Source organism: Hippocampus guttulatus, chromosome 10 (assembly GCF_054856545.1).
Source record: "Hippocampus guttulatus isolate MCC_2025c chromosome 10, RoL_Hgut_1.0, whole genome shotgun sequence".
In the NCBI taxonomy this organism is placed as follows: Eukaryota; Metazoa; Chordata; class Actinopteri; order Syngnathiformes; family Syngnathidae; genus Hippocampus; species Hippocampus guttulatus.
Genome location: NC_141270.1, coordinates 4,673,889 through 4,701,473, shown reverse-complemented (window position 1 = coordinate 4,701,473; position 27,585 = coordinate 4,673,889). Strand labels below are relative to the sequence as shown.

General features: G+C 42.9%; 1 protein-coding gene across 1 annotated transcript; it reads right to left on the bottom strand.

Annotated features, from left to right (window-relative positions):
* Window position 1: 1 nt before the first annotated feature.
* Window positions 2–27,430, bottom strand: stox1 (storkhead box 1). The gene is made up of 5 exons (XM_086122687.1): window positions 27,266–27,430; window positions 17,612–20,309; window positions 4,502–4,654; window positions 1,340–3,770; window positions 2–416 (listed from the first exon to the last, which is right to left on the bottom strand). The coding sequence occupies exons 2-5, from the start codon at window positions 17,937–17,939 to the stop codon at window positions 263–265; spliced, it is 3,066 nt and encodes a 1,021-aa protein (XP_085978813.1). The 5' UTR covers window positions 17,940–20,309; window positions 27,266–27,430; the 3' UTR covers window positions 2–262.
* Window positions 27,431–27,585: the final 155 nt, after the last annotated feature.

Sequence of the window (27,585 nt, the reverse complement as noted above, 5' to 3'; positions counted from 1 at the left end):
CTGAATGTATACACTTTTATTTTTGGTTCTCAAGTCATACAAGAATGACTTTTAACCCAAGAAAAAAAACTGTAGACTAACCCATAAATGTTGATACACATTTCTCATACACAATGTCATCTAGGAACTTATGTTGCATAGCATATTCGAAAATATTTACAAAAGGGACAAATATACATGCAACATCTGTACAACCAGTTTTGTTTGTGAACAGTCGCAAAGAGCTTGAGATGAAGGCAATGTGAAGACGCAGAGGTTCCATTTACACATTCATGACCGGCGTGAGCTGCAGCAGCGAGCTCTGCGGTCGAATGGCACTGCTTTTGGAGTGCAGTTTGTCCAAGTTCTGTAGGAAGCCCCTCCTCTTGAGACCTTCCAGAATGACTGTGTTGCTGGAGGCCAAACTAACGTGGGTCCTGCATGGAGAAGGGCAGGGGGCGGGGGGGACAAGATGGGCATATTTGATAAAAATAGAATTAATAAAGGCACCATTTCATTCCAACATGGAAGGCTGCCGAGTGAGTTCAAAGTGGTTTGCTTCCTCTGATTTGAAATTTAAGCACGGCGTGGCAATTATACGTCATTATAAAAAATCATTCCCTGCTGTCCAAATATTGGACGCTAGCTTTCATTACAAGGTGTTTATTCAGCTTTATTGCCTTTCACTTTTTAGGGGAAGAAACACAAATTGGTGAAAGGCCAAATGCAGTAATGCAGACTGGAGGTGTAACATCTCAACTGCAGTGTTTATTTTTCCCTGACTGACTGCTGGTCTCTGGGAAAGCCCTGGGATTGGATTGTCTGGTGTGAACCCGGATAAAGCCAGAGGAGCACGCTATTCAAGTACCGGTCACATTATAAAGTTTTACCTCTCAATTGGTTTCTGGTTAGACCACTGAGCCATTCCAGATATGCCATGTCTCAGAAGCAGGGTACACACAAAGCAGCAACTGGGTCGAGCATTTGCCCTCCCTTGTTATCAAAGTCAGCAAAAGCTCATTTACCGGATGTTTCTAGCGAGTATCCTGAGGGATTATACGGTCGTGTGTTCAAAGAATGATGGTTTTAGCTCAGGAAAATGGTCTGGCCAACAATCTGAAATGATAAAACCTGTTCAATATCTTCAACGGCTTATCCGGGAGTGGGTGGGGTTAAGTTATGGACTCCGAAATCGGAATAGGAAGGAACCGGAAGCTTGCGCTAATGACGGATGCTTAAAAAAACAAAATAATAAAATGCTAACAATCGGTATGTGTGAACCCCGCTTAAGAGAGCTGAGACATCTACGGTAATCATGTAAGCATTAAAAATAAATAAATAAAATAGACAGGCCTCTTACCGTGGAGAATCTATCCCGCTGTCTCCTGTGATGCTGTGGTTCTCAACCAGTTCCACTGCCTCTCCAGTTTCCGTGGCCCCGGGCCTGCTTAGACCAGCTTCTGGCGTCCGGGTAACTCCGCCCTTGTGATAATCCTCCTCTTGAGCTTCCTTCACATCGGCCCCCCAGTGAGCGGATTCACCGTCACCCTCGTCCGTAGACTTGCGGACAGTCTCCGCATCCGATTCAGCCTCACTTGCCGGGCAGTAGTCAAAGATGCTACTGTCAAAGGCCTCGGGAGGTTCAGGACGATCCAACTCAAGGGCGGACTTGTTTATTCCTTCCTGAACCAGGGTTTCTTTTTTGGAACTCGGCTCATCTTGAGGCGATACTTCACCCTGCTGAGGATACTGACATCCCCACGAAGTTTCCACAGGTCTGCTTGGGCTCAGAGAATCCTCCCTATGACTGGTGGAGTTTCTGTTGATGGAGGTCACTTGTTGAGAGTGCAAGTTGGAGTCGTAATAGTTACTGCTGGATTCCAGACACTTGGATTCGCCGTCGTATGGATGGTAGCCTAAGTGGGGGTGGAGGTACTTTGGTAAAATGTCCTCCTGGTTCAAGCACAGGGAGCTGCAGGTATCTTCATCCTCGTGCGGGTCTGTTCTCTGATAGATTCTGCGGTCATCCTCAATGACTGTGACCGAGGGAAGGTCATCAAGGACTGGTTCCATCACAGCCAGAGTCTTTTGTTCTCCACTGACAGCAATCGTTCTTGCGTCCGTGGTGCGTTGACGTGTTGAAAGCTCATCTGAGTTCTGAGAGTTGTCCCTTGGTGGTTTCGTGAGTCTGAGCGAGTGCTTCCGCTGCAAAGCAGTCTTGGGCCAGGCCCGTGTTGGGATCGTGTCAGGATCGGCGTACGGATCCACGGTGGAGAGGCCATCGTCCAAAGCCTGGTTTTTGCCGTCTTTCAGTCTGAGGTTTTCCCGGCTCCCCGTGCGGCATCTTTCCCGCAGATGTCGAACCTTGTCATCAATTCGCAGCGTGCAGCTCTGCGGATACGCCGAGCCGTAGTCCGGTGACAACTCTCGGTTGAACTTCACATCGGGTTGGGGCAGACGCTCGCAATTGGCATCCTTCTCCTGATGGTGTTTGTCTTCAGATGTGGGAGATTTTGCGGTTTGCGCTTCTTCTGTTGCGGTCAGCTTGGTCCGATGTGCGTCCCACGATTTGGAACGATGGCTCGTTCCTTCCTTCCTCCCCGATGGCCTGCCCACTTTTGGTTTTCGATGCTCCCAGCCGACCGCGGCAGAAGGAATTCCTGCTTCAGGAGCATGGAAGGGGTTTTCAATGCGTTTCTTGTAAAGAGACGCACCCTCCGCAGGATCTTCAGCTTGACCCGGTTCATCAATTGGTATTTCCACTCGCAGGCGGGTGGGGATCAAATCCTCTCCCTCTGGATAGCTGCTGGGACACACAGGAAGCTTGTTCTTGATCCTCTCCCGTTGCTTTTCTCTGGAGGAGTGCAACCGCCGTTTGCTCCGAGAGTTTTTCTGAGCTGATCTTTTGGCTGACCTGGACGAGTGGTGGTGCCTCGGTTTTGAACTTAGGATCTCCGTTGAGATTCCCTTGTCCACTCCTTTGTCCAGTACCTTGTCCACGGCCTTCTCTCGCCGCTCTTCCAGCTTCTTCATCAGAACCGTGTGACGTGTCAGGTTATCGACCGTCAATTCGGGGTTGATGCGCTTGATGATGGCGTGCTCCAGGTCACGAGGTAAGTTATTGAGATCATCTTCGTCTCTTACGGGCCACTCCTCGGGCGGGAACTGGCCGGCGAAGGACGCATACTCCTTCTTCTGCTTCTCTTTTTTACCCCCGTTCCTCCGGAACAGACTGAGACCAAACTTCCTGCACGGCTTGCAGTCTTTTTCTTTGCGGGCAACGGCATAGAGGGTTCCTGCGGGCTTTCTGACCTCGCTCGTCTGGCAGTCTGCCGCCGTGGAGGTCGACTGATGCTGCACTGAGGGCTTGTGATCCGACGGTCGAGGCCATTTTAAGCTCTTGGACGTGCATTCGCTGACAGAAACAGAGACGGAATGCTGATCGGGCAGGGCAGGCGGAGGAACGGTGAGGGGTGGGCCAGTAGCGGGGACACCGGTAGAGGTCGGGAGCGGGTCGAAGCAGCTACAAGACTTGCAATGAGCTGTCGGGGGCGCCTGAGTGCTCTCCACGCAGAAGTCATTGCTCAGAAGGTAAGTGATAGGTGGCGGCGAGGGAGGATCGTCTACCGAGCCCGAAGTCCACCAGGTCTTCTCTCGGGCCATGTTGCCGGTGATGAAATAAGTCTGTGGTGTGACGATGAAGTAGCCCTCGCCCGTGTGGTAAATTTTGCGCTCCTTGATCAGAGTGCCCAAGGTATTGTAGAGGATGTCCTGAGTTGGGACGGTGATCCCTAAAACGTTTGAGAGAGAGGATTTAAAGATCTGCTGAAGGAGTTGAAGACTACAGAGGCTCCTGGTTCACGAGTGATCGGGTGGGAAGGGGGTTAGAGGGGATCGAGCCTTTACCGTTGCCGGTTTTTGAAGTACTCTATAAATCGAGCCAAGTTGAGATTGTTTTGTTCCTGCGGTGTTGAGGAAACCTCATAAGCCGGAACATGCTGTTGTTTATCAGTAAAAAAAAACAAAAAAAACATTGCATTCGACTCTGCCAATTAGTTTGTTGCGTGTTCACATGAAAAGCCATTGCGACAATTTATATCTAGCTTAGGGTCCGTGTAATCTTTGTCCTTACTCGCAAGGCTAGTCAGCGAACTACTAGAAAGACTAGAGCACACTGGTAGAACTAGTTTTACTAGAACGGCGGCACTTTTGCTCTATGAGTACACAATTAAGCTTGTGCGCTAAAGTACACCATTAGGCCCAACGAGTAGGCATCTGTTATGCACTAGTAGCCTCCCGGACCCTACGAGTAGCGCCAAAATGCCAAACAGTAGTTTTGCCGATCTAGTAAACATGCCATGGTCATACTTGCGCAAGAATGACCTCCAGAAGTAGAAAGCGTTCGAAGAAAAACATTATTCCATCCCGCGGCGCCATTCCTAACCTCGGAAAGTCATACATCGGGACACTCGTAAACCGAGGACCACTTTTATCGGGTTTTTCAACCTTTTTCTCAGCTTACCTGGATGCGATTTGCTCATGTGATTCACCAGACTCTCCTGGCTGACGAGGATTTGGGAGGAGTTCATGTCGGAGATGACCGAACACAAGACCTCCGCCAGAGGAATGAACTGGGACTGGGGGACGGGGGCCATCTGCAATGGAGACAGGTCGCCTGGAACACATCGCAAAAGCCGCAGATTGTGAGATGGTGGTCGCGCAAACAACTACACCTGGATTCAAAACACCCCCTCCCCTCCCCATACATTTGTCCACAAACCACTTCTTAAGCCCTGACCACGGTGGTCTATTTATGCAAGTTACATGAACCGTGAAAGTCTGGCTGCGGCGGACATTCCACCAGCGCCAGGACAAAACCACAAAATTCCACCACTCCCGCAGCAGCGGCCGCAGGTTGCCTGCTGGGCGGATCGCATATCTCGCCCTCACCCCCCCTGTGTATCATCAGGACTCCCATGACGTGGAGGTCCACTTGGAAAAACACAACCACCAAAGTGAGAGAGAACTTCTAGACATATTTTGTCTTGGAGGAGCAAACCGGTCCCGTGCAATTTTGACCTCGGCCGAGTTTAACTGGCAGGGGCAGAAAGCTTTCTTATGGGACACATCTTGGAATGCAAAAATGCAAGTGGTAGATAAATCGATCCATTTCTGATTCCCAGTAGTTCCCGTGGAGTTTTCACATCAGCTAAAAAAAAGTGGTGGTGGGGTCCTTGGTTTAGGAGTGTGAAATATTCAAAGATTAGCAATTGCGCCGAAATAAACCAGATCCCAGGTGGATGATTAGACAAGACAGACTACTCTGAAACGTGGAAATTTGAAATGTTAACTGCACCGTAGTTAGAAGTCTGACTCAAGTTAATCAATCATAGATGCACTCTCGTATGGGCATTGACATTGCCGGTCAGGGTGTGCGTGTAAAAATATAAAAAAGTTTTAAAAAATGGTAAACGGGTGGGGGCAAAGTCCTGGTGAGAGACAAATACAAACATCTAGAAAAATATCCCCAAATTAGGCAAACTAAAAGAATTGACAGGGACCTACGAAAATATTTTACAAAAAAATGCAAAATTAATTAGACAAGAGTACAAACAGACTGTTAAAACGTGCAATTCTAAATTAATACAACAGAGAACAAGTTAAAATTGAAAAAAACAAAACAGAAAATAGCAAAAATGTACCCCCCCCCCCCGAAAAAATATATAAAAATTGAAAAACGGTTGACAGAAAGCTACAACATGCGGGAAAAAATCTTTTACGTTTTATATTTTACATAATATATAATAGCAGGAAAAAAACCGAACATTTTATAAATTAGTGACACATCCTGAATGGTCAACAGAACCAGAGGAGGCGCAACAAGAATATTTTATCCATCCGTCTATTCGCTATGGCTTCTTATTGTTTCAAACTTTGAAATTGTTTTACATTTGATAAACAGCACTTTGTTTTAGCGGTGCATGTTTTTTCAAAACGCTTTATAATTAAAGCCGAGTTGACTTGAGACGGTACTTTCATGGCAGCGGCTGTAAAAAACAAAACAAAAACAAAACAAATGATTCTTGGAGCAATTTTCGACAGATGCCTTTTCCGTTCGACTTGAAGCTTCAAACATGTGCCACATGCCCCCCCCCCTCCCCTCCCCAAACACAGCAAAGCTCCCGCTTGATGTAAACTAAACATTTACAGCCGTCGCATTTGAGCCACTTAAGCACAAGACAGGGCAAATAAACAACACATCACAAACAATCTGTCATACAAGTGAATGAATCGTGTGGCCTTTTGGTTGCGATTGTGCGCCCACACATTTTCTTAATCAATAAAGCAGAAAAACCACACGGGCAATGTGGACTTGGATAATTGTGTGCGCAACACAATTAACAGCACTTGAAGCTCATACGGCTCACAGATGGTGGTCTCCCTTTTTTTTTTGTCAGACTGATCCCGTGACACACAGACAGGGGCATCCACCACATGCTTCCCCCCTCACAGACCATTAATGTGACCAAACCAAAACCTCAGAGCGGATATCTCAATCCCACTCTGGCGAGTCAGTGAATGAGCATTGCTGACTGGGCTCCTCATTGTGCTGCATTTCCTATAGGAATGTGATGCATAAAAACAACACACTGTCAGATGACCAGCCCGCCTCTCCAATTAAAAAAAAAAAAGGGGGAGGCAGCAGGATGGGCTCAGGAGAGGACAGGCATCAATTACCAATCTTTTAGGAATGATTTAGTGCTGCTTTGCCGCTATTTGTTTTAGACTACCGGCGATTGGAAGACAAAAAGTAAATCTAGGCAATACATAATTTTTTTTCTTTAAAGTACAAATATTGAAAACAAAAAATTCACAATTATCTGGAAATCTACAAAATAGTATACAATTGTTATGAGCGATAAATATTGAAAAAAAGACATTAGGAAAAAAATAGAATATTTTGAAAATATACACACCTGCAAAATAAAAAGTGTTAGAGAAATTCAAAAATGAATTTTAAAAAATACTTTAGAAAATATGAAAAAAAATATTCTTTTCAAAATATGATAACACAAATACCAAAAGATTACATAGAGTATAATGCCAAAAATTACACCATGACAGAAAATATTTAATCCCCCCAAAAATCCGAAAATAAGGAAAAAAAATACAAAATACACAGGAACCGGGTACACTGCAAAGGTCTGCATCCAGAAATATTACTAATGTAAAAAAAAAAAAAAAAAAAAAGTACAAACCATGCCCAAAATGAAATCTTAAACAATAATACCACATTTGAAATATTTTTAAAAATCAACCAAAAAATACATATTTCAGAAAAAAAAGAAATGCCCGACAAAAATAGTCATTTTAAAATATAAGAACACATTGGAGAAAATACTGGCACAAAATATATATAAAATATCACGCAACCCCCCCCAAAAAAAACAAAGTAAAAAACAGCTAGAACAACTTTGAGAAAAAAATAACTTTTTTTTTACAAAATATTCACAATAACCCTACTCTTGGAAAATACATATTACTAAAAGTAAACCACCACCCCCAAAAATAGTAAAAGATGTAAAACACTATGAGAAAAAAGAAAGACAAAAATACAGTATATACAAAAATATATATACATTTATACCCATAGTAACAAGGCAGTACTTCTATTGTTATTGTCAGTCAGACATTTGCAGTTGCGAGCAGCCTCTCTGCGGGGGTGTTCACACTTTACTACGCTCGTGTAATCCAAGCGTGTGCGGGCCACGCCGTTCGACTCATTTTGTCCGACGCAGCATGAATACCCTGCTGGCTGGCTGCCATGGCAACAGCAGTGTCACCGGGCAGACGGCTTGGGTATCAAGCAGCGGATTAAGCACCGGGGACACTTGCAAAATGCCTTAACCTGACTGAACGGAGTTGCATGATGGGTAATGTAGGAAGCAGATGTTCAAGGCGCACGTCAAGGTCTAATGCAAAAAACAAAAGTCGACATAAGTACTTTAAGACCACGACACTGATGAAGAGATAAAAAGTTAGTCCTGGATTTTCCATGTGAGAATTAAATGGTCCTGTGAGAGCTAACAGGAAAAATGTCTACCGTCTCCTCTTTCTTTCCCCCTTTTTTTTTTTAAAGTCTTCTGACCCTGCTCCGTGCCACATGGCTGTTTTGGTAGCTGGCGCATGAGTCTCATTTCATCACTTAACTCCCACAATAAGCCTCCTATACGCCTCAAGAGAACTGCGGTTTACTCTGACATGTCGAGAGCAGTTCGCACAAAAATATAGATATCTTGGCAAGGGGTTGCTTAGCATAAAAAGAAAAACGAATATGTAAAAGCAGAAGTACCTGGCAAAACGGAAACACATAATCAGGGCTGCAACTAACAATTATTTTAAGAATAGATTCACCTGTTGATTATTTTATCCATCAAATGAATAAAAAAATACATTTTAATTACCATTCTATCAGTTTAACAGTAATATGAAGTAATCAAGTGCAAGTATGCCAGCTAATGTATGCTAGCTAAATATTAGCTAGCAGAGCTTAAATCTCGTGCATGTACTTTTGCCAACTCTCATGTTTGGTGGTTAACAGGATCATGCCCCGCAAAAACCTCTCTGAAAGCCCAACTGCAAATTATCCGATTAAGGCGCAGTTGTGTGTCTGCGCAGGACGTTTTCAGACTTTACGAGCGCACTGATGCGTCCCTTGCAGCCAAGGCGGCCTCGTAAAAGTCAGGGCGCGCAGAGGCAACAACATGGCTCCAGACGGAGCGAGCGAGGGTGTGCCATCGACTTGAAAACCACTCTCGATAGTGACGTTAGCAAGGATGCTAACGCCAGCGCAACACGAGAGGTGTCCTTTCAAAGTTGCCATCTTAATGACAACAAGCCCCCCGAGTCCGGGCTGATGTCATTTTCATGGAGTGCAAATTTCTGAGCGGCAATGTTAGCCCCGATGCTAATGCTATCGGGTCTGCTACTTTTCGCAATTCTTGCGGAAAATAACTACTTTGTCTCTTCACTGACGGGCGTAAGGCGCTTTAAAAAAAAGCAGAAAGTCTTTGCCCCACTTGGGAAAAAAAATTCAGGCCCAACTATGCCTGACTTTTTAAATATTAAGCAAGGGGACAGAGTCTCTCTCTCTCTCCTGTGTTTGCACCATGGTTGAGAGGAAAGAAATTTCATTTGTGCTGTGTTGCACATAGAGCACATTTGACAATAAAGTTGACTTGACTTGAAACAAAAAAAAACCCCATCCAGGACTAGCTCAAAAGAAAGTGTGGAGGAAAAAAAAATCCATCTAGTAAAACAACCCGACTCGAGTTTTGTGTTGCCTGCCGTTGCTACGGAAACCTTTCATGTGATGGCAACCAAAGCCAAAGGCAAGAATGCACAGTATTTGTGGCCCTTCCAACCCCACGACAGCTTTTTAGACTCACTTTTGTAATCCATTAGTGTTATTTTGCAGCCAACTTGAAAGCCATAAAGCAGCTAAGTGTGAATTTGACTTTTTATGACTAGACTTTTTGTTAAATTAGAATTTCACTGACCCGCAATTAAAAACTACAGGTGGTTTCAGAAAAAATGGAAAAACTTGAACAAATCACTTTTTTTTCCATTTTAAAACAGGAAAAAAAAACTTGTGTCCTAGTACCAAGATGTACTAATAAAAATCTTTTTTTGTTTCGTCTGATGATTTTGGATTGCGTCTTTAATTACAGGGGAAGTCAACCCAAAAACTGTTCTTTACAATAATATGCATCAGAACATTAAACAAAAAAAAGTAACATGTCTCAATTATTTTTAAATGTAAAAAACCCCGAAAATAAATGGTCATTTTTAAAATGAAAACATACCAAAAAAAAATTTGAATACATTTTAGAAGTTTACAAGACAGTCACTGGGAATGTTTCTTTAACCAATCAGATTTCAAATTCATCCCCACGGGCCCCAGACAGCAGGCCCTTGATGACATCAGCATTATTCTGTCATCTGATTGGTTGGTTTGCGCAAAACTGTTCAACTAGCAAAACTGGTCTGGAGCGATTTCATCATAAGCCTCTCTAGTGAGTCGGATATATTAGATTTTTTTTAAACATTGTCATGTTATTAGGCAAAAAAAATTATTTTGAGCCGCTACAGTTGCGTGCGGCTATAACTGCGTTTTTGTACAATATTGATATCTATAACGTGACGGTGGTGATATGATTAAGTCATGCAAGACGCTACTGAGGGTACCGAATACACATCCCGCCACTGCCGCAACCCAAGGCAAAAACTTAAGACTTGAAACAAGACAGACGTGTCTTTGAGAGCTCAGAGTGAAATTTGATACTAATTCACTCTGGTGTGTGTGGGTTGGGTGGGTGGTGCAGGAGGGTCGGGGGGGCAGCGGCAGACAGCAGACATAAAGAACCGCCTTCGCGGTGCCAGACACACGAAATGACTCCATATTGTTGTTGAATGTTTCATCGTTACATTGGACGTCCCGGCATTCAGAGTCAGCATCGCAAATATGTCCGACGTTCTTTATGGCCTGGGATGGGAGCAATTATTTAAAAATTCAAACGGAAAGGGAGACTATAAAGAGCCCAGATCAATGAGAGTGCAACCAAGACTGTTAAAAGATGTGGGGGAGTGAAGTGGGGGGAAAAAAAAGGACTGTAGATACAGTATGAGGGAGGGGGTGGGGGGGGGGGAAGGAAAGTTAGAGGATTACGGGAATAAAGTTGAAATACTACCTGAATTTATTTCTAATGAGAACAAAGTTGTAATTTGCTGTTATAAAAACAACTCTTTCCGATATTTACAGAGAAATGTTATATATAAAACCTTTTACGAGAACGTTAGAATCTTACTCTAGAAACAACCCCCCCCCCCCCAAAAAAAAAAAAATCACAATTGATCGCATTTCATTTTTTTTCCTCCTAACAATGGATTAACCTCTTCCAAAACTTGCACGACGCATCGTGTTCATTGTGTCTGACGGGTAAACGATCGCATCATTTCCAGCGTACGGAGCATTTTCACAAAGTTGACACACCTCGCCGCAATTCCTACAAACACAGTCGTGTCAGGGGGAGCTGAGGGTGTTTGGATTGTAAATTTACCGTAATATAACTGTAGCGGAGTCATTTGTCAGGGACGGAGTGAGAATCAAAACAAATCTTAGGAGGGGAAACTCAAGCTGCCGCTGACATGGTGGACAAATTTCTCAACTGTTTTGGTTGGCACCAAAACCAGGACTACTATTAAATCCAGCCCTGCTATATCGCAGCTCAACGTCGCATAATAGATGCAATTTCCAAAGATTCGATGGATATTAAAAAAATATACATATCCCCCATTACCATGCCAGGATTTTGTAATAAAAGTGAGACCGACAACAGCTGAACTTTAATTGAGGTTAGCTGGAGGCACTAATGGTCACAGGTGTGTGCAATGAGTTTGAATGTGATTGGTTGTTTTGGAACAGGGTCACAGCCCCCACTTTTAAGAGAGTGTGTTTTCTCAGTTGTTTATTTTAACGTTCCCTTTTGACATTTTTTTCCCCCCGCCCAGTCGAGTTGTACAGGTCATACTAGAAGTCATATTATTGGTGGGAAAAAGTTTTTGTTTTCTCATCAATGTGGCATTTGACTTTTTATACTTATCGTATACCCATGGGTATTTTTATATGCTCTTTTTTTAATGTGTTGCTGCTCCTCGTAGGTGAAATTAGCAGTTATTTGATGCTTAATAATTCCTGCAATTTTCATTAGCCCATTTATGACATTTTACATCATACGTTAGCATTAAGCAAACAGAAGGTTGACAAATGAAATTTGATGGATCGATTGCACATTTGGTGTTTACGTACAGAATCTTTACTTCTCTTTGGTTTTATGTAGTTTTGTCGGTAAAATTCAAGTGGGAGTGACTGCTTGAAGCAAGCACATTATGCCTCTTATTTGGAGAACTGTGTGAGCAAGACAGTGAAAATGTGGTGTTAAGGAATACTTTTTAAAAAAGTTTAAACGTGTTTAAAGACTCTGTATATTGTGACTGGCGTTGGAAACTAGGAAACATGAAAGCCGATTCGCTGTACAGTACAGTAGTAGCATTCCGACTGTTTCGAATTTAGGTTTAACATGTTGAACGTGCAGAGCGGGGATGTGTGGGAGCTTCCTTGTCCATGCAGAAAGGATGCAGGAGGAAGACAACATGTGCGAGCAATGTGAAGGAGGTCATGGCTTCCTGCTGCCTGGCTGCTTGCATAAACATTCAACATAGCACATGAGGGAACGTGGCGGAACATTTGCTACAGCTGAGGTGGGAAACCTTCGGCAAGGTGGGCCACAGGCAGCTCGTCATGCAAGACTACAAAACTAAAACATCCTCACAGGAAGATGTTATACTATCCCTGATGCATATTTTTTACATGCAGCTATAAATTTTACATGCAGAAGAATCCTCATGGAAGTAGACTTTCAATATGGTTTACGGCCATTTGGAGTGTCGGCAAAAGGGGGGTAAAAAATGCCCTGCCCCAAATAAATACAAACAAATGTATTAATGCTCCTAATTAGCACCACACACACCTAATACGAAATAATACACACACTGGAGTGTTTCTATGTTTGTTTCTGAAGCCACCTGACCCCGAGGCAGCTTGTTTCCAAGAAGCTTTGACCTTTAACCTGCGCTGCTCAATTAGGACGTGGCGAACTCTAGCCCAGCGGGACACTGTAGGAGGGCATCGTGGTTAATAAGCTAACATCTGGAAGAATTATGACCATTGGTGGAACACTTTGAGGAGGCGCTCTTTATGTGAACGTAGAACACTTGAGGAGGGAAGTAAAGGGCGGGCAAAATGTTCACAAAGCATTTCAGGAATGCTTAGCTAAGCTAAATGCTAAGCTAAACTCACACCGAGTGATGGCTGAGGATAACTTGCTGTAGGCGGGACATGAGATAGCTCATTACACCTCATGCATAAAGCCGCATAAATGTTTTAGCCTTGTAGAGGCTAAATAATGCAGAAGCTAGCGGTTAGCATCACCAAACCTCTTTCTAAAAGGTCAAGATATGATGGATAAAAATGACTTGTAGCCATGTCATCAAGCCCTCAAAAAGCTTACGACAAGATGCTAGCACACCAGCATGCATCAGATATGATTCCCTGATGTAAAAATGGGTTTTAAACACAACTACAATACATTGATGCGTGTCTTGGTGAGGACTAATTTGAGTTTTAAAATGAAGCGAGGAGTCCCTGAACAGTTTTTGTGATGAATACAGTGGTGGTCTGACAGGTTTCTAATATGGCCAATATTTTTGCCCACAAAATTGTAGCATACAAGTTTGGTATGGTCACAGTGAACTCAAGTTAACAGTTTGGCAGATTGTTCACTGTAAGTGCTAGTTAATGCTAATGCTAAATACCCTCAATGTTGCGATGCTTTAATTGTTTCAGCAATTCACTGAACACATCTCTGAATTCACTTCAGCGGGTCTTTCGCTAACTACCGTGTTCGAGGAAAACAAATAGAAACTGTAAAAGAGGCGCCAAATCCTCTCTCCATGCCATTTAAACGCATAGACAAACATAAGCAAGAACTGCTACCCTCGAGTCGCTCGTGAAAAAAAAAAAAGATTGTTTTGTGGGAATATGATATTATTCTTTAAGCAAGCGCAAAAGGGGAAGAAAAAGAAGACCCCTGAGGTCAACTTCCGTACAACTGAGGCCAGTTACCGTGATGCATTAAGTCAAAAATTCCCTCTCGGTCTCACTTTCCCACATTTTTAAGGTCTATCTGAGACGGCAGTGACAATTAAAGTGAGCCGCGTGTGTCAGACGCCATTATGGAAAAGGAAGGATCCTCTCACTAACTTAAGTGTCTTTTTGGAACCCATTGTTATCATGCCATTGTTTGTTGTGACGCCACGGCAACACGATACCTTTTGGCTAGAAAACACGAGACCCTCTTCCTAGTCCGTCAAATGTCAAAGACCACATTTACAATAAAGTGTCAGGTTCTTCTTCTATTGTCTACACAGCGGTCACCCTTGTCGAAATGGTTATTTATTGCCAAGAAGGCGCCTTTCCAAATGTAATTGTGTCTTTGGTATCGCACAACCAGTCACATGTCACTTTCACGCTGGCTTCCGGGTGAATGGGCGTGACGGAAGAAGCGACATTTATTTTACTCACTGAAGTGCCATATCCGAAGTGATTGTTCACAGTGCCGATGTGGCTAAGTGCATTTCGAAAACAATTTGTGTCGCATTGATGCTTTTTACACAGGAACAGAAAATAATACGTTACAAGTGTAATCTAAAAAATATATATATTTACCCCTCCAAGATATATACAACTAACATTTAGAATACCGATTAACTGGAGTGGTGCCTGAGATTCATTCTTGTATCATTCTGTGACCATGCTCTTAACTCAAAACATTTGTAGCGCAAATCATCGTTCTCCACTGAAGTTAATGGAAACACAATTAATCTGTTCCAGACTCCCCCTCCAAAAACAAGAAAACCCTTTGACATTTACAATTTGTAGTGTTTTTTTTTACATGTAAAATAGCACTCAATAATTAGTATATTACATTGAATTGAATGTGCGGAATTGAACAGTTTGTGCCTCAAGATTAATTTATAGCGGCTGCCTCTGGTATGCATGCCTTTGTCACCGGGGGGCAGTGAAATGCAGTTAAGCAGACGAATTAAAAACAAAACAAAAAAATTAAGCGTTTCACATGTAATGAATGTGACTCAGTAAGAGTTAAATTAGATGATTTTCGGAAAGGATAAAGACTGTACAGTATCCCTCTGTGTCTCTGAAGGCACCACTGTATTTTCAGACCCCAAGCTCCGGTTCACGGGGATCCCACTTTGAGAAACATTCATGCAGATCACTTAGATCTGCGGTTGCCAGACTGAAGTCCAGGACACGAAATGGCTGCCTGGTCAGTTTTCACTATGGAGGAAACAAATGGAAAAAGTTTGTGATTTAAAGCCCAGGCAGAGAACAAAAGGAAAAATGAAAATAAAGCCTTACAATTAGCTCGTATAAATCTTCGTATGGCCTTTGGCGGTTTGTGACTTTAACCAACTCCCAGTGTTCCCGACTGACATTTATTGTATAGCAGGACCGTGTCAAGACCTGACATCAATCTAACAGTCCCTACTGCAAGAGAGAAACCGTGGGCATGAGCTGGTCACCAAGTGTGTGTGTGTGTGTGGGGGGGGGGGTAGCATTTATTGCGGTGGTAAGTCGTTTGGCAAACTAGTGATTCAGTGCAGGCCGATTGTCTGCGAGGGGGCGGTAAAGCAGCTCATTTCCATATAAATTGCAGCGGTGCGAAGCCAAGGAACGCGTACGAGGATCTTCAGATCGGCCATGAAAACAAGTTGAGCGTAGTGTTGGCGTAGTAGGGCGTTGAGTTTGTACTTGTGTGCCTGATTGTTGTCTATAGGAGCACAAAGTGTCTCATATGGGGATGACATGTCAAGCAAACCGTCACATCACACCCTGCCAAGTGTGTGGCCCTCCCCCCGTTCACATTCCTCCACAATCTGTGTCTGTATGTGCGCCTCTTTTTTAATTCAAAATTATTGTTTCGATCATTTGTGAACGGCATCTTAGATTGATTTAACAAGGCGTCTCAAAGCTGGGTTTTTAAAAACTGATAATTTTACCATCATTTTAACATATAAATGTTCCAAACTGGAGCGACGACAGGAAGCAAAAAGTGCTTTTGTGTGAAAACGCAAACATTTGACAAAGAGTCTGAACGTGGAAGTTCTTATTACAAATTTAGTTCTCATTGCTGAAAAATAGTCATCTGTGAAAAGCGATAAAAGCTGAACTTTGAATTCCTGCTGGTCAGCTCACAAAATGTGAATTTATTCTGATGTAACCACTCACAAAGCTATCATTAGGGCTAAAACAACACAAGGACCAACTTATCATCCGACTTGTGGATGGTGATGTCACACATGTGCAACACATGACATTAGGCCATGGGAAACGGCATATTGGTAATGGTGGCACGCGAATACAAAAGCTGCATTGAAGGATATAAATTAGCAAGTTTTAGTTCAACAGAACAGCACAGTTGATTGCACAGCTGCTCCATTCTTAGAGCTGCTTTGAATGTTTTTGTTTGCTTGTTCATCGCAAGATGGGAAAGATATGGATAATTAATCCTCAGAAAAATAAATAATGAATCAGATATAAGATAGTTTAAGATTGCAAAGTTATTTTAATTTTAGCAAGCTTTGGGCTACTTTATACATCTGATGACTAGAAGAACTGTACTTATAAAGGATTATTATATCCATCCATTTACGAATCCGTTTGTCCTCACAAAGGTCACAGGTGTGCTAGAGCCTATTCCCAGCCTTCTTTGGGCAGTAGTCGACCACCTCAGGATTATTATAAATAACTATTATTCGGCATGCATTTTAAAAAATGGAGCAGCAAATTAACACATTAGTCCATATTGTGAGAATTTAAAAAAATACTGTATGTGTATGGGCAACATGGTATAGGAAACCCTTCCATACACTTGCATTAGTGCAAGTGTATCTAATGTTGTGACCAGTTGTTGTGTATAGATAATTTGAAGGGTCAATTTTATGGCTTTGACACATTTTTGTCAAAGTTGTAAACACATGTTGAAGCCTCAGTGTGACGCCTCATAAAATAATACAACTTGATCCAACATTTAGCTTCTTACAAGTTGAATCTGACTATTAGTTTCTTACGTGGATAATACGAATGCATATTCAGTATACAGATACTAGACTCACGTTCAACGTATGAAAAACTTTTTTAGTTAGTTTCATTCTCTTGTATCATGTGTATGTTTATATAAGGTAAGCCATTTTTCTAACTAATATGAAAACCGTTTCCGTATTCAGAAGCAGACATTTTGAAGCCAAGGAACTCGCCTGGTGCTGTCAACACGAGGGGAAAGGGGATTCGAAAATAGAAATATATATCACATCACATCATAGTACAAGTTCCTGGACCAGCCAAACTACAAAAAAAAAAAGCGTGAGTTACAGTATACGATAGTTCTGATAAAAGATTGCTAACTTGATGCTGACAGACGATGCAAAACCCTATGGATGTCCTAAAGAAATGAGCATTGATGATACATTATATCCCTTTAAGGAAGAGAAATTTGAGCACAGACCGACAAGCATTAATTCCTTATCTTCTGTGAAAAACGACAACTATTACTGCAGCTTACCGAGTAGTTATGAGCGTTGTCGTGTACGTATGCATGTATTATACTGCCCCCGGTGGCCAAGGTGTAACACACCAAATGGAGCCATATGAATTCATTATACACAGCTGTTTTAAATCATTACATTCTATTTGTTAGGTTTTTTATAGTTACAATACTCTATCATGTTATTTTTCATTTTTAAAAAACAACACGCGAGCATACAATGTTAAATATACAAAAAAGACTTGTCTTTAACCTTTGTAAAGGTTACTACTTGTATTACTCCTGAAGGCGGTATTTGGTGGCGAAGCATTCTTGAGCCTGTACTTTTGTATGGATTAAGACGCTTTGCTGTACTGTATGAGTGAGTGTAGTAGTGTTGAACTTCTTACCCACAGCTCTGATAACCAAGCCCGTGGCTGACTTGAGCGCTCTTCTCATCCACGCTTCCCTCAGCACCTCCAAGCTAGCCGTGCTTCCCCGGATAAAAAGCACCAAGCTGTCCATCCAGCCCTGGAAGTGCACCTCGCCCATGGCCCTCACCAGTCGTTTATTCCAGAAGCTGCGCAGGTTCTGCGCCTTGAAGTCGGCGAACACCTCCAGCCCGGTAGCGGTGCTCCGGCGGCTCTCGTCCGCCGACTCGTCGTCTTCGTCGGGGCCGAAGACCACCGCCAGAGAGCCGGCGGAGAGCTGCACGATTCGCGGCGGGTGGAGCGACATGTCCGCCGCTCTGCGAGCTCCAGATTCAAAGTGACTTCAATGGACTTGTTGAGTTAAACTGCAGCTTTGTCTCCTGGAAACATAGCCGGCGGCGAGGGGTCCTCCTGCTGTGAGGGTCCTGACGGGAGTGAGACAGAGGGAGCCAAACTACAAGGAGGGTTGAAGAGGAGGGGGAAGCAGAGAAAGGAGAAGGGAGACACACAGGTGGACCTCCCACTGCTTACAGGTGTGTGCATTTAGCCTAATAACGAAAAAAAGAAAACAAGTTGTCAGTTTCAAAGGGGACGTTTTTGTCCTCACTTTTCACTTTAGCAGTTGTCCAAACATGATATTGTGATTAACATTGCGTTTGTGGAATATGAATCAAGCAAAAATAAATAAATAAATCGCCTTTTCTCTCCATCTCAGGGGAGCGTCCATTTCGTCACTTGCTGTCCGGTGATGACATTTTTTCAGGGCTCCGACCAATCATGGCTCAGCTTGCGAATGTCACATGACCAAACTCAGAAAACAGGTGACATTTGGTAAAATGTTGACTTGACTTTCCCTTTAAAAATGGTCATTCAAAAGTTTCACCCAAGGAAATGAGTGCAAAACTTGTATTTTCTCAACTTTTTATTCAACATTTTGATATACGAGACTTTTGGTTGGAGAGGCCAATTTAAATGGTGAAACCATTAGATAAATATCGAAATAGTAACAAATAAATATGGAAATTGGATACAAACCAAATTACTATTGAAATAATGAAATGACTACAAAAACAAAAGTTAGTGAAGCTAACTGTACTATTTACAAATAGTTGTTGGAAAACAGAAAATCTTATTGAAAATAAACACAAAAAAAATACATGAAAACAGTAACCAATACGATTTCTTCAAATATAGCAGTTTAATTGTAATTACTTTTCAAAGCTAATTTTCAAACCTGATAGGCATAACAGCCTTTCTTTGCAGATAGACTTGGTAAAATCTAATTTTTAAATTAAATGAGTTATTAAAATATCATGGCTATAGTTTACAGTAAAAGTGAATTGCACGGCATCTCGCTGCTCCTCATATTTTGCTTAGCTCCATACATACTGCTACACACTAATAAACTGCTGAATTCATATCATACAAAAATACACATTTGAATTTTTGTGAATGACATCTGATGCAGCTCTGAATAGATTGTGCAGATGTCACCAACGTAGTGTCCGAAACATGACCCAAATGGCCGTCCATATGGCATAAAAAAAAAAAGTGAGTCAGAGTAAAGCTCATTTCCAAATGTCCAATATTTGCATCTGTTCTCCTGCACAAACTTGGGTGTCATGACAACATCTTACCTCAGAAATGAGAACCACATCTAACCTTTTGCCTATTAGACGATGCTTTTAGCTAAGGCCACAGATGGACGCGCACCTCGTATATCACACGCTCAAAAAGCTTTTTTGGCTTGACTTTTGAGGAGCGCTCGGACCTCCGGGAGGCCCCGGGTTCCATTCTGCCAGTTCGTATGAAGAGGCTGCGTGCAACAGGATATTGAGCTTCCTCTGCACATGAAAAGAATACATTGGCGCGGGCAACGCACGATAACTGACTTCATCCCTCCAGAACGATGTTGAAAAGCTCAAAGCGAAGACACTGCGTGATTACATTAAGGGGGTGGGGGGACAAAAACAACGCACAATGGGTTCAGTACAAAATCACTATAAGTTGAAAATTCAGGAAATTGCTACTGAGTCAGACTTGACTTTGCTGGGCATGTGTGAAAAATTACATTCATTGTTGAGTACAAGCCCCACAGGACATCAAGCAAAATGGCCGAACGTCAAAAAGAAAAACAACATTTTACAAATGAGCGCACATGGACTGGCGTGCTAAAAAAAACCCAGTGTGATTGTCAAAGAAGAAGATGTGCGGTGGGAATAAAGGATATGGTTTGATGGTTATAATCCAATTTTCCTGCTTGGCCAGCACTGGTACATCTCTGTGATGAAACCATATTGAACCACAAAAACATGATGCGATTGTCAAGGAAGTAGCGGATGGCCACAACAAAGAGAGGAAACGGGTGAGAATAATTTATCACTTGTCCAAAGTGACACGCGAAGTTTGCTATCTGCCTGTGATGAACGGACAACTTTTATGGGGGGGACTGGTTATGATTGGGTGGGGTATGATTCTAAAAGATTTTTTTTTAGCTTTATACTTCCTTGATCAAAAGTGGATGGCCCCTCTTCAAGACAAAGCCGTCACTGTCGGCGGACTATCATCAAAAATGGAGGATAGGCTGGGGCGGAGGATGATGGCCCCCCCAGGTGGATACCGCCCCCGTTGCCCCAACCCTCTGCATGCCCCTGCTTGTTGTCGCATCTCTATTCTTCTGTGGTTGGAGGGGGGGGGGGACAAAGTTAAAAAGTCAAATCTATTGCATATAACATTTGAATGAAATCCATGACTAAAAGGTTAAATATAACTGAACTGAAGCGTTTGTTTTGCGTCCCACCACACTGCTTTCAATGCCTAGTGAGCTCAAGTTTCACGCGGGACTTTTCCACAAATGTGACTTTAAAGGTTCCACTGTAATTATTTTTTTTGGACTTGGTTATTTATTCTTGGAGAAGTTGATTTATATCTCGGTTACACATACACTAAACCACTCCCAACTCCAACAATTGTTGATTTCCTGCTTCGGGAAAAGTGTTGCTATTGTAAAAACTGTTAACAATCAAAAGTAGATCTATCCATTTTCACGGACTATGTGTTAGGATGAAGTTGGTAGAACTGTTTCCATTGTTTGATACTAACGCAGTCCAGATAAAAAACATGACAAATTATGTTGTTGGACAATAGCGCTTGAGCCGCGTAACAAATGTGAGGTGTCTTTCTTCCGCAATGTTTAGTCTGCCGGTTGGAAGTGATTATCAAGAAGCAAAAGTTGATCCCACAGTTAGCATAATTACAGCAAATCCAGCACCCCCGGCCCGTCCATTTCCATACGCTAAGTAGTCTCAGATGCTTGCGTGGGGCCGACGGCCTTGATGTGATCAAGGCGTATATTTGGAATGTGATCGGTGTGTCACAAACATCTGGTCCTGCGAGGAGAACTTGGCTCTGGGGATCCAACCAAAACACCCCAGAGGGCTTCCTCTTTAACACCGTGCCAGGAATGAATTTGACCCAAATCGTCAGGCAACACACGCGGCGTGCACTCTTACCATCCGCCCATTTAGTGCAGTTTAGTGACCTACCAATATCTCTGCCGATTGAAATGAACGGACCTCCCAGTCATCCGTTCCGCCCCCACTCCCTCAAAATGTTGTAATGTCTATTTTAATACAGTACTGATAATTCAGGCATCTGCTCTCAGCTAGCAGTAATCAGTATAGCCATCTTCTTTACTATTTTTTCAAATGTTATTTTATATACTTTGTCTTCTACTTTCTCCCTTTCATAATGTTGCTGCTGTATATTGGAATTTCTCCATTGTAAAAGCTCAATCATGTCAATTTATTTCGACCACAGTCACATTTTGGGGTTTCATTCATTTGCTCTTTGACGCCTGAGTTGACATGTTTTCTCCATTTTTCCCTGCTAGTCTGTTATTACCATTTCCTCATTTCAGCACTTTGTCTCAGCCTCCGACTTCAAAGGAAGTGTGTGTGTGTCCACCGTGAAGGCGTTTTGAAGTGAAATCAGAGAGTCAGATTCACTTAATTAGAATGCTTAAGCCATAACTATGGATTACTAAAGTCTACTATTGAGTCACGTTGGTTTAATAGGTCGCCAACATGCTTCCAAGGAGGGCTGGAAGCAGGTTGGATTTTAAACTGAATGATGAGACAGAAAGAAAGATTTTTTTTGGGGGGGGGGGGTTGTATGAAGGTGATGACTGAAGGTTGACACTCATGTCTTCATTCGGCGCACAAAGGCCTCATAGACACGAACGTGTCACAGTCATGTGCGAGATTGTTTGCCAGCTGCACTTGGGAGCCTCCAAATGTCACGTTTACACCAAGTCAAGCTACGCTGCCCTCAGGAATGCTAAATTGTTCTGGGTTGCGTTGCCACAACAGGCTGAGCAGGCGGGAGGGACGTCCGCTATGTAAATAGTGTGACCAACGGTGTGAACAGGCTCATAAAACAAGATGCAGTTTGTGTTCTTACGATTGCATGCTCCTTGTCCCTCATTAAGTGACGACCAAAGACGTTAACAGCGGTAGCCCACAGAGGGGACAGTCAGCAATTTGTTATAAAATATTGAATATTAGAGATATGACTCAAAAATGGTCCCAATATATATATTTTTTCCTTTGGGGAGCAGTTTTGCTCATTAGTGATTTTATTTGAGGAACAGCTTTCTGATTCTGAAAGGCAAATGTTTTTTTTGCAAGCTAAGCCTAAGGACCTGAAGCAATGGTTTAATTAAGACATATACGACAATAGTGTATAACAAATGAACAAGTTGTTTTCTTTTCATCTGCACTTTTTAAAATTTGTCTTAAATTCCCATTGTCTAGAACGACACATTTCTTGACTTCAAAAGATTTTCAGTGGAGCAATTTTAGTGCAATAATTGTATTTCTGAATGGGCAGACGCATGCCGTAATATAACTTCATTCATTTCAGGTTTCGGTCCTGCTAAGCATCATTTTGTATAATTTTCTTTCCTGCTATTTTGCCATTCGAAGTTGGATATGCTCCACTTCAACGTGGTTACAGCAAGACCTTTGTGAAACGCATACTCCATCACTCAACTACTTAATTCCGGTGTTAAACAACGCCTGTACATTTTAGGTTCTTAGCAATTACCACGAATTTGTCATGTTTCTTTGTAACCTCAAATTGAAAAGATATCATCTCTTCAAGATGCCTTCAAAATAAAAGCATGCAGTATAATAAGAGTCCTGTGATTGGTTGGTCAGAGCAAAACTATCTTTTTTTTTTTGCCAATTCGGAAAACACGTCGAACTATCCGCACAAATTATACCTCCTGCATATTCAATGCAAGTGGAATCAGGAACATTGTCCTTTTGCTAGTTTTTGCGTTTAAGCCAAAACCAAATGGCTCAAATCATTTTCAATCAGCTACTGAAGGTCGTCTCTGCAGGCTGCAATATCTCACCGAGCACCAAATTAGGGATGCGGGCAGCCTCTAGCTAAAGGGAACAGAATCCTTAATGGGCTTTGAAGACCTTCATGGTCATGTGACTAAAAAAAACCACCGCATCTGTGCTTCGTTAGTGAGGCGCGCTATAGACATAGGAACACAAAAATAGCACGGGCTGGAGTACCTGGACAAAATATAAATCTACGCAGGCAAGACGAGTGACGACTAATGTGCTTCCTTTTTGCCAAGGTGACTACGTGATTGCGCTTAAGCTACACAGAGCGAGGAAGTGATGCATCCATGTCACAGGAAGCCGAAACAGGGAAACAATACATTAAAGCTTGCAATCATGAGGGCCTGTTTGGACCGTTGAAAAGGAATTCCATCCATTTTCGAGCACTTATCGGGGTCATGGATGGGTAACACGGAGAGAACATGCAAACTAAACTGAGCTTTGAACCCAGAACTCCGCTGAGCAAAGCAGACTTTCTCACCGCTAGCTCAGGAATAAACATTTGGAACAACTTTAGACTCAACGTATATGCACGCTTGTTTTGGCCCATGTTTGCATCCACTTTGCAAAAACACACTCTAGGAAGTGTTTGTTTTCCCTGCCAATCATGTGCGCCCACCGTATCTTATTATCTCATGGTAGCCCTCTGCGGAGGAACACAATTAAAGAATATTTTCCTCCTCCACCCACTAAAGTGCAAATGCAAAGCCTGACTTGAATGCTGGTTTTTGTTGGTTTTTTTTTTTGTTTGGTCCAACTATTGTTCCGACGCCTTAAACGTGACACTGGCTTCGGTTCGAGATGCAGCGGTGTACCGTTGCATTAACTTGCCAAGCAAAGGAAGCGCCTCATCATTCATAGATGATGACGACGACGACACAGCGGGGGCGGGAGGGGGTAGGTTATCGAGGAGGGCAGCGAGGTGAGCCGTCGCTAACTTTTGCGCCGGGGAACGCCCCGCAGGCACCCTGTCAAAAACCAAGAGTGCAACTTTCTCACAGTGAAAGCCAGTATTCCCTGAGAGGTGAAGGGAAGGTGGCAGGGGGGGGGGGGGGGGGGGGGAGAAATCACTTCCTTGACAACACCGCTTTGCAGTGCCACTGCACAGGAAGTAAGCTTCTTGCGGTGAGGTCCTCGCTACGAACAGGGGCCCCTCTCTCTTGGCGCACTCAGCCGTGAGGGACCCGCAAAAGGAGCCTCTTATGTATCAATTACCTGAAATACCAAACAGGCTCGAAGAGGGTGGTTGACTTGTTTGTTTGATTGTGGCGACCGAGGGCATTTCTGGCAAACCTCTCCCGGTGAACAAAGAGTGAGAAGGAGATTTATGGACGGCAAAGGATCCCTTCCGTGTTTTATAATTAATCACCATTCCGTGGTGATTTTTGTCCCCAACCACTAATGTGTGGACTTTCTTTTGGTTTTAATTGAAAAGATAAAGTTGGGATCTTGCCAGTGAGTTTTACAGATGCACACCGATTGGCGAATTTGCCTGCGTGGCCGAAGAGAGGACCAATTATCGGGGTCAAAGGGCGCACTGGTGACAAACCAGTTGGGACTGTGATACTGGATACAGCATCAAGCTTTTGTAGCAGTTTTTAAAGGTGATCTAGAAATGGTAGGGCGGTCATTTTAACGAGAAGCAATTTGCCAGAATGAGTTCATGAGGGTTTATTTCGAGAGAGTTTTAAATATTTAAAAAATGTGGGACCAAGTACAGAACCCTGCAGAACACCTTTGAGAAGCACACAAAAAGTAAAACATCTTTAGAGAGCTTCTTAGAAGAGGAGACTCCAACTTGCGGGAAAAGGGGAGCTGCATTTAAGTGACAATATCAGCAGTCTTAAAATACTTTCATGGGTTCATTTTGATGTAGAAAAGTCCATTTTTCTTTAAACACGCTATTACAGCTACCTCAGCGAATATTATAAAAATGCGAACCTAGAATGAACACTTGACATGCTCAAGCTGCATTTCCACAGCAGAATTGACTACACTGTCAAAATCTTGTGTATGCAGCCCCTTAATTCAGACGCTGTACACAAACAAACGCGTTCTGTTCTGCCTCATGTGGCCCAAGATTAGTTTCCTATATTGTCCAAATAGTGGGCGGGTTGACCTGAGACAAATGTTTGGCCTACTAAACACCAGAGTCCTGAGACAGAATTGAAAAGGCTACACAGCGGGCTGTGTGTGAGGGATGGGGGGGTCGGCTTTGTCATGGTAAGTAAAACTCTGAACTTTTGACATGCACGTAGGGTGGGGGGGGGGGGGGGTTGATCATGAAAGAGAATGATGAGGCAAAAGTGCTGAGTGATGAGAATGGACATAAGGGAAGAAAAGACGACATGAAGGTTTGAGGTTGAACCAACGCAATGGCAGATGATAGCATGGCAACACTGACGCTTAATTCTGATTGGGCAAAAAAAAAAAAAAAAAAAAAAAAACCGAACTAAAAGTTTATCAGTTCTGTCCCCCCGCCCCCTTTCCTCTTTTTTTTATTTTTATTTTTTTTAAACCTTGTCTGGAGAATGTGACCCCGCATTGAAATGAGCTGATTGTCAGCCTGCGAAATCACAAGGGCTTTGATATAAGGGCCCCCCCCACCGCACAAAGGGCTTCTATTGCAGCCTGGGGTGCGGGCTTTACCTGGGCCGCTCGCTGCACCGGCCTTGAATTTCACACGTCGCATGCATACGCATTAAGCTCACAAGTGCAAACGCTCTGTGTGTTCCTCAGCGGGGAACAAATGAGGTTTGTTTGTCAACTACTCGGTGCTCAGCAGTGAGACAAAAGCAGTCACGTAAGCAAAGGGCCGCGTGACAGATCCACATTGTTCTCAAGGAAATGACACAGACAAGCTGCAGGCGCTGCACAGAGATGCTTCCTGTGCCCTATTAAACAAGGAGTTCGCAGGCCACTACATTCACACCATTCTACAGCAATGTGAGAGATTCAAATTGGAACCGGGGAACCTGCAGTCTGGGGGAGCATTTGAAGCGAGCCGCCTTGCCATTTTCAAAATAAAATCCAAGAAGAATCATTATGAAACGATTATTAATTTATCACGTTAAAAAAAAATTCTTCCTCAATGAATGGGATGAATAACAAGCACAAATCAACTGAGAAAAAAAAATTGAGTGAAAAAAATAGGGATAATGTGGTTGCACAAGTGTGCACACCCTTATAACTGAGAATGGAGCTTTTCAGAACGAACCAGTCGCATTCAAACTCGTTAAATGTGAGTCGACACACACCTGCTACCATTTTCGTGCCTCTGACCAAACCCAAATGAAGTTCAGATGTTCTAGTAGGCTTTTCATACTTTAAAATAAGGCCAATATTGGCCCGCTACCAGTACTCGCCCATCCCTAATAGAGGTTAACCATTGTAAACCTCAACCGCAATAATAAACTTCATTAGATGGGTCTAAAATCCAACTCGGCGATAGGGTCAGTCAAATTAAGCATTTTTTTGTGTAGAGTGCAAGTATTGGGTCTTCGGTGCAGTTAATATTGTGGTAATTTATGGCAACGTATCCGAAGGCATACATAGGAGCAAAAAGGTTCAAAAGTTAAAAAGAGATGCAGCACCCCCACCCTGCTTTACAACACAGTATGATTGATACTCCCCAACCCAGTCGTGTCTGGCCACACCCGTAATCTTGTTCCTCCAAGCATGAGGATAATATTCCTGATAGATAGCGTGAAATCATCCCCGGAATGGCCCCCAGATAGTGATTGGGGAGTTCCTGGCATGTTGCAGTTCAGTGATTTATAATGTTATAAAATGAAGTGCATTGCTTCTCAAGAAGCAAGCACACACACAAGTGTGAAAACACTGTTTTGTGTTTTCACTCAAGGAGCCCTTGCAAGTGCTTGACTGGATAAGAATGGATTCAGACAGTGTGCTGTCCAGTATACAGGTGATGACAGTACCAAAAGGTGTATACCAATGACAAAAGAGGAACATGGAGTATGCTGGAGTATGACATTTGACATAAAGCAGCCTTTAAAATTCATCTGGGTCTGGCTATACAATATTTTAACAGGCAGACGTTTATCACATGGCTTATAAACTAAGCGCATAACGGTGCATTATAAATCCAAGTGTGTACAAACCTTATGACAGATTTCTTCAAGAGGGAAGTGGGGGGGGGGCTGTTAAAAAGTAACCTCTTCAATCATAAAGTGAACAAAGTGTGACAGGCACTCACAATTGGTGGTTCGCTGCAGCAGTGGAAATCTTTCCAGGAGATTGATGCCTCGCTGAGGGGCACATCATGTGAGGAAATCGAGCGCCTGGGGCCTTCCAGTCACGGATCACATTCTTAACCAGTTGATGCTCCGTGTTGAAGCTAAACTGTCAACAGATCTTCAAAATCAAATAGATGTTAGAAAAAAGAGGTCACACGCCATGTCACTTTTAGCAAGTGCCTCCCTCTGCTGAAAAGAAGTGGTATTGCAAGGCATTCTTATTGAGGACATTTATCGTCAGAAACATGGCTCACCAAATAAAATCAACAGAATACATTGC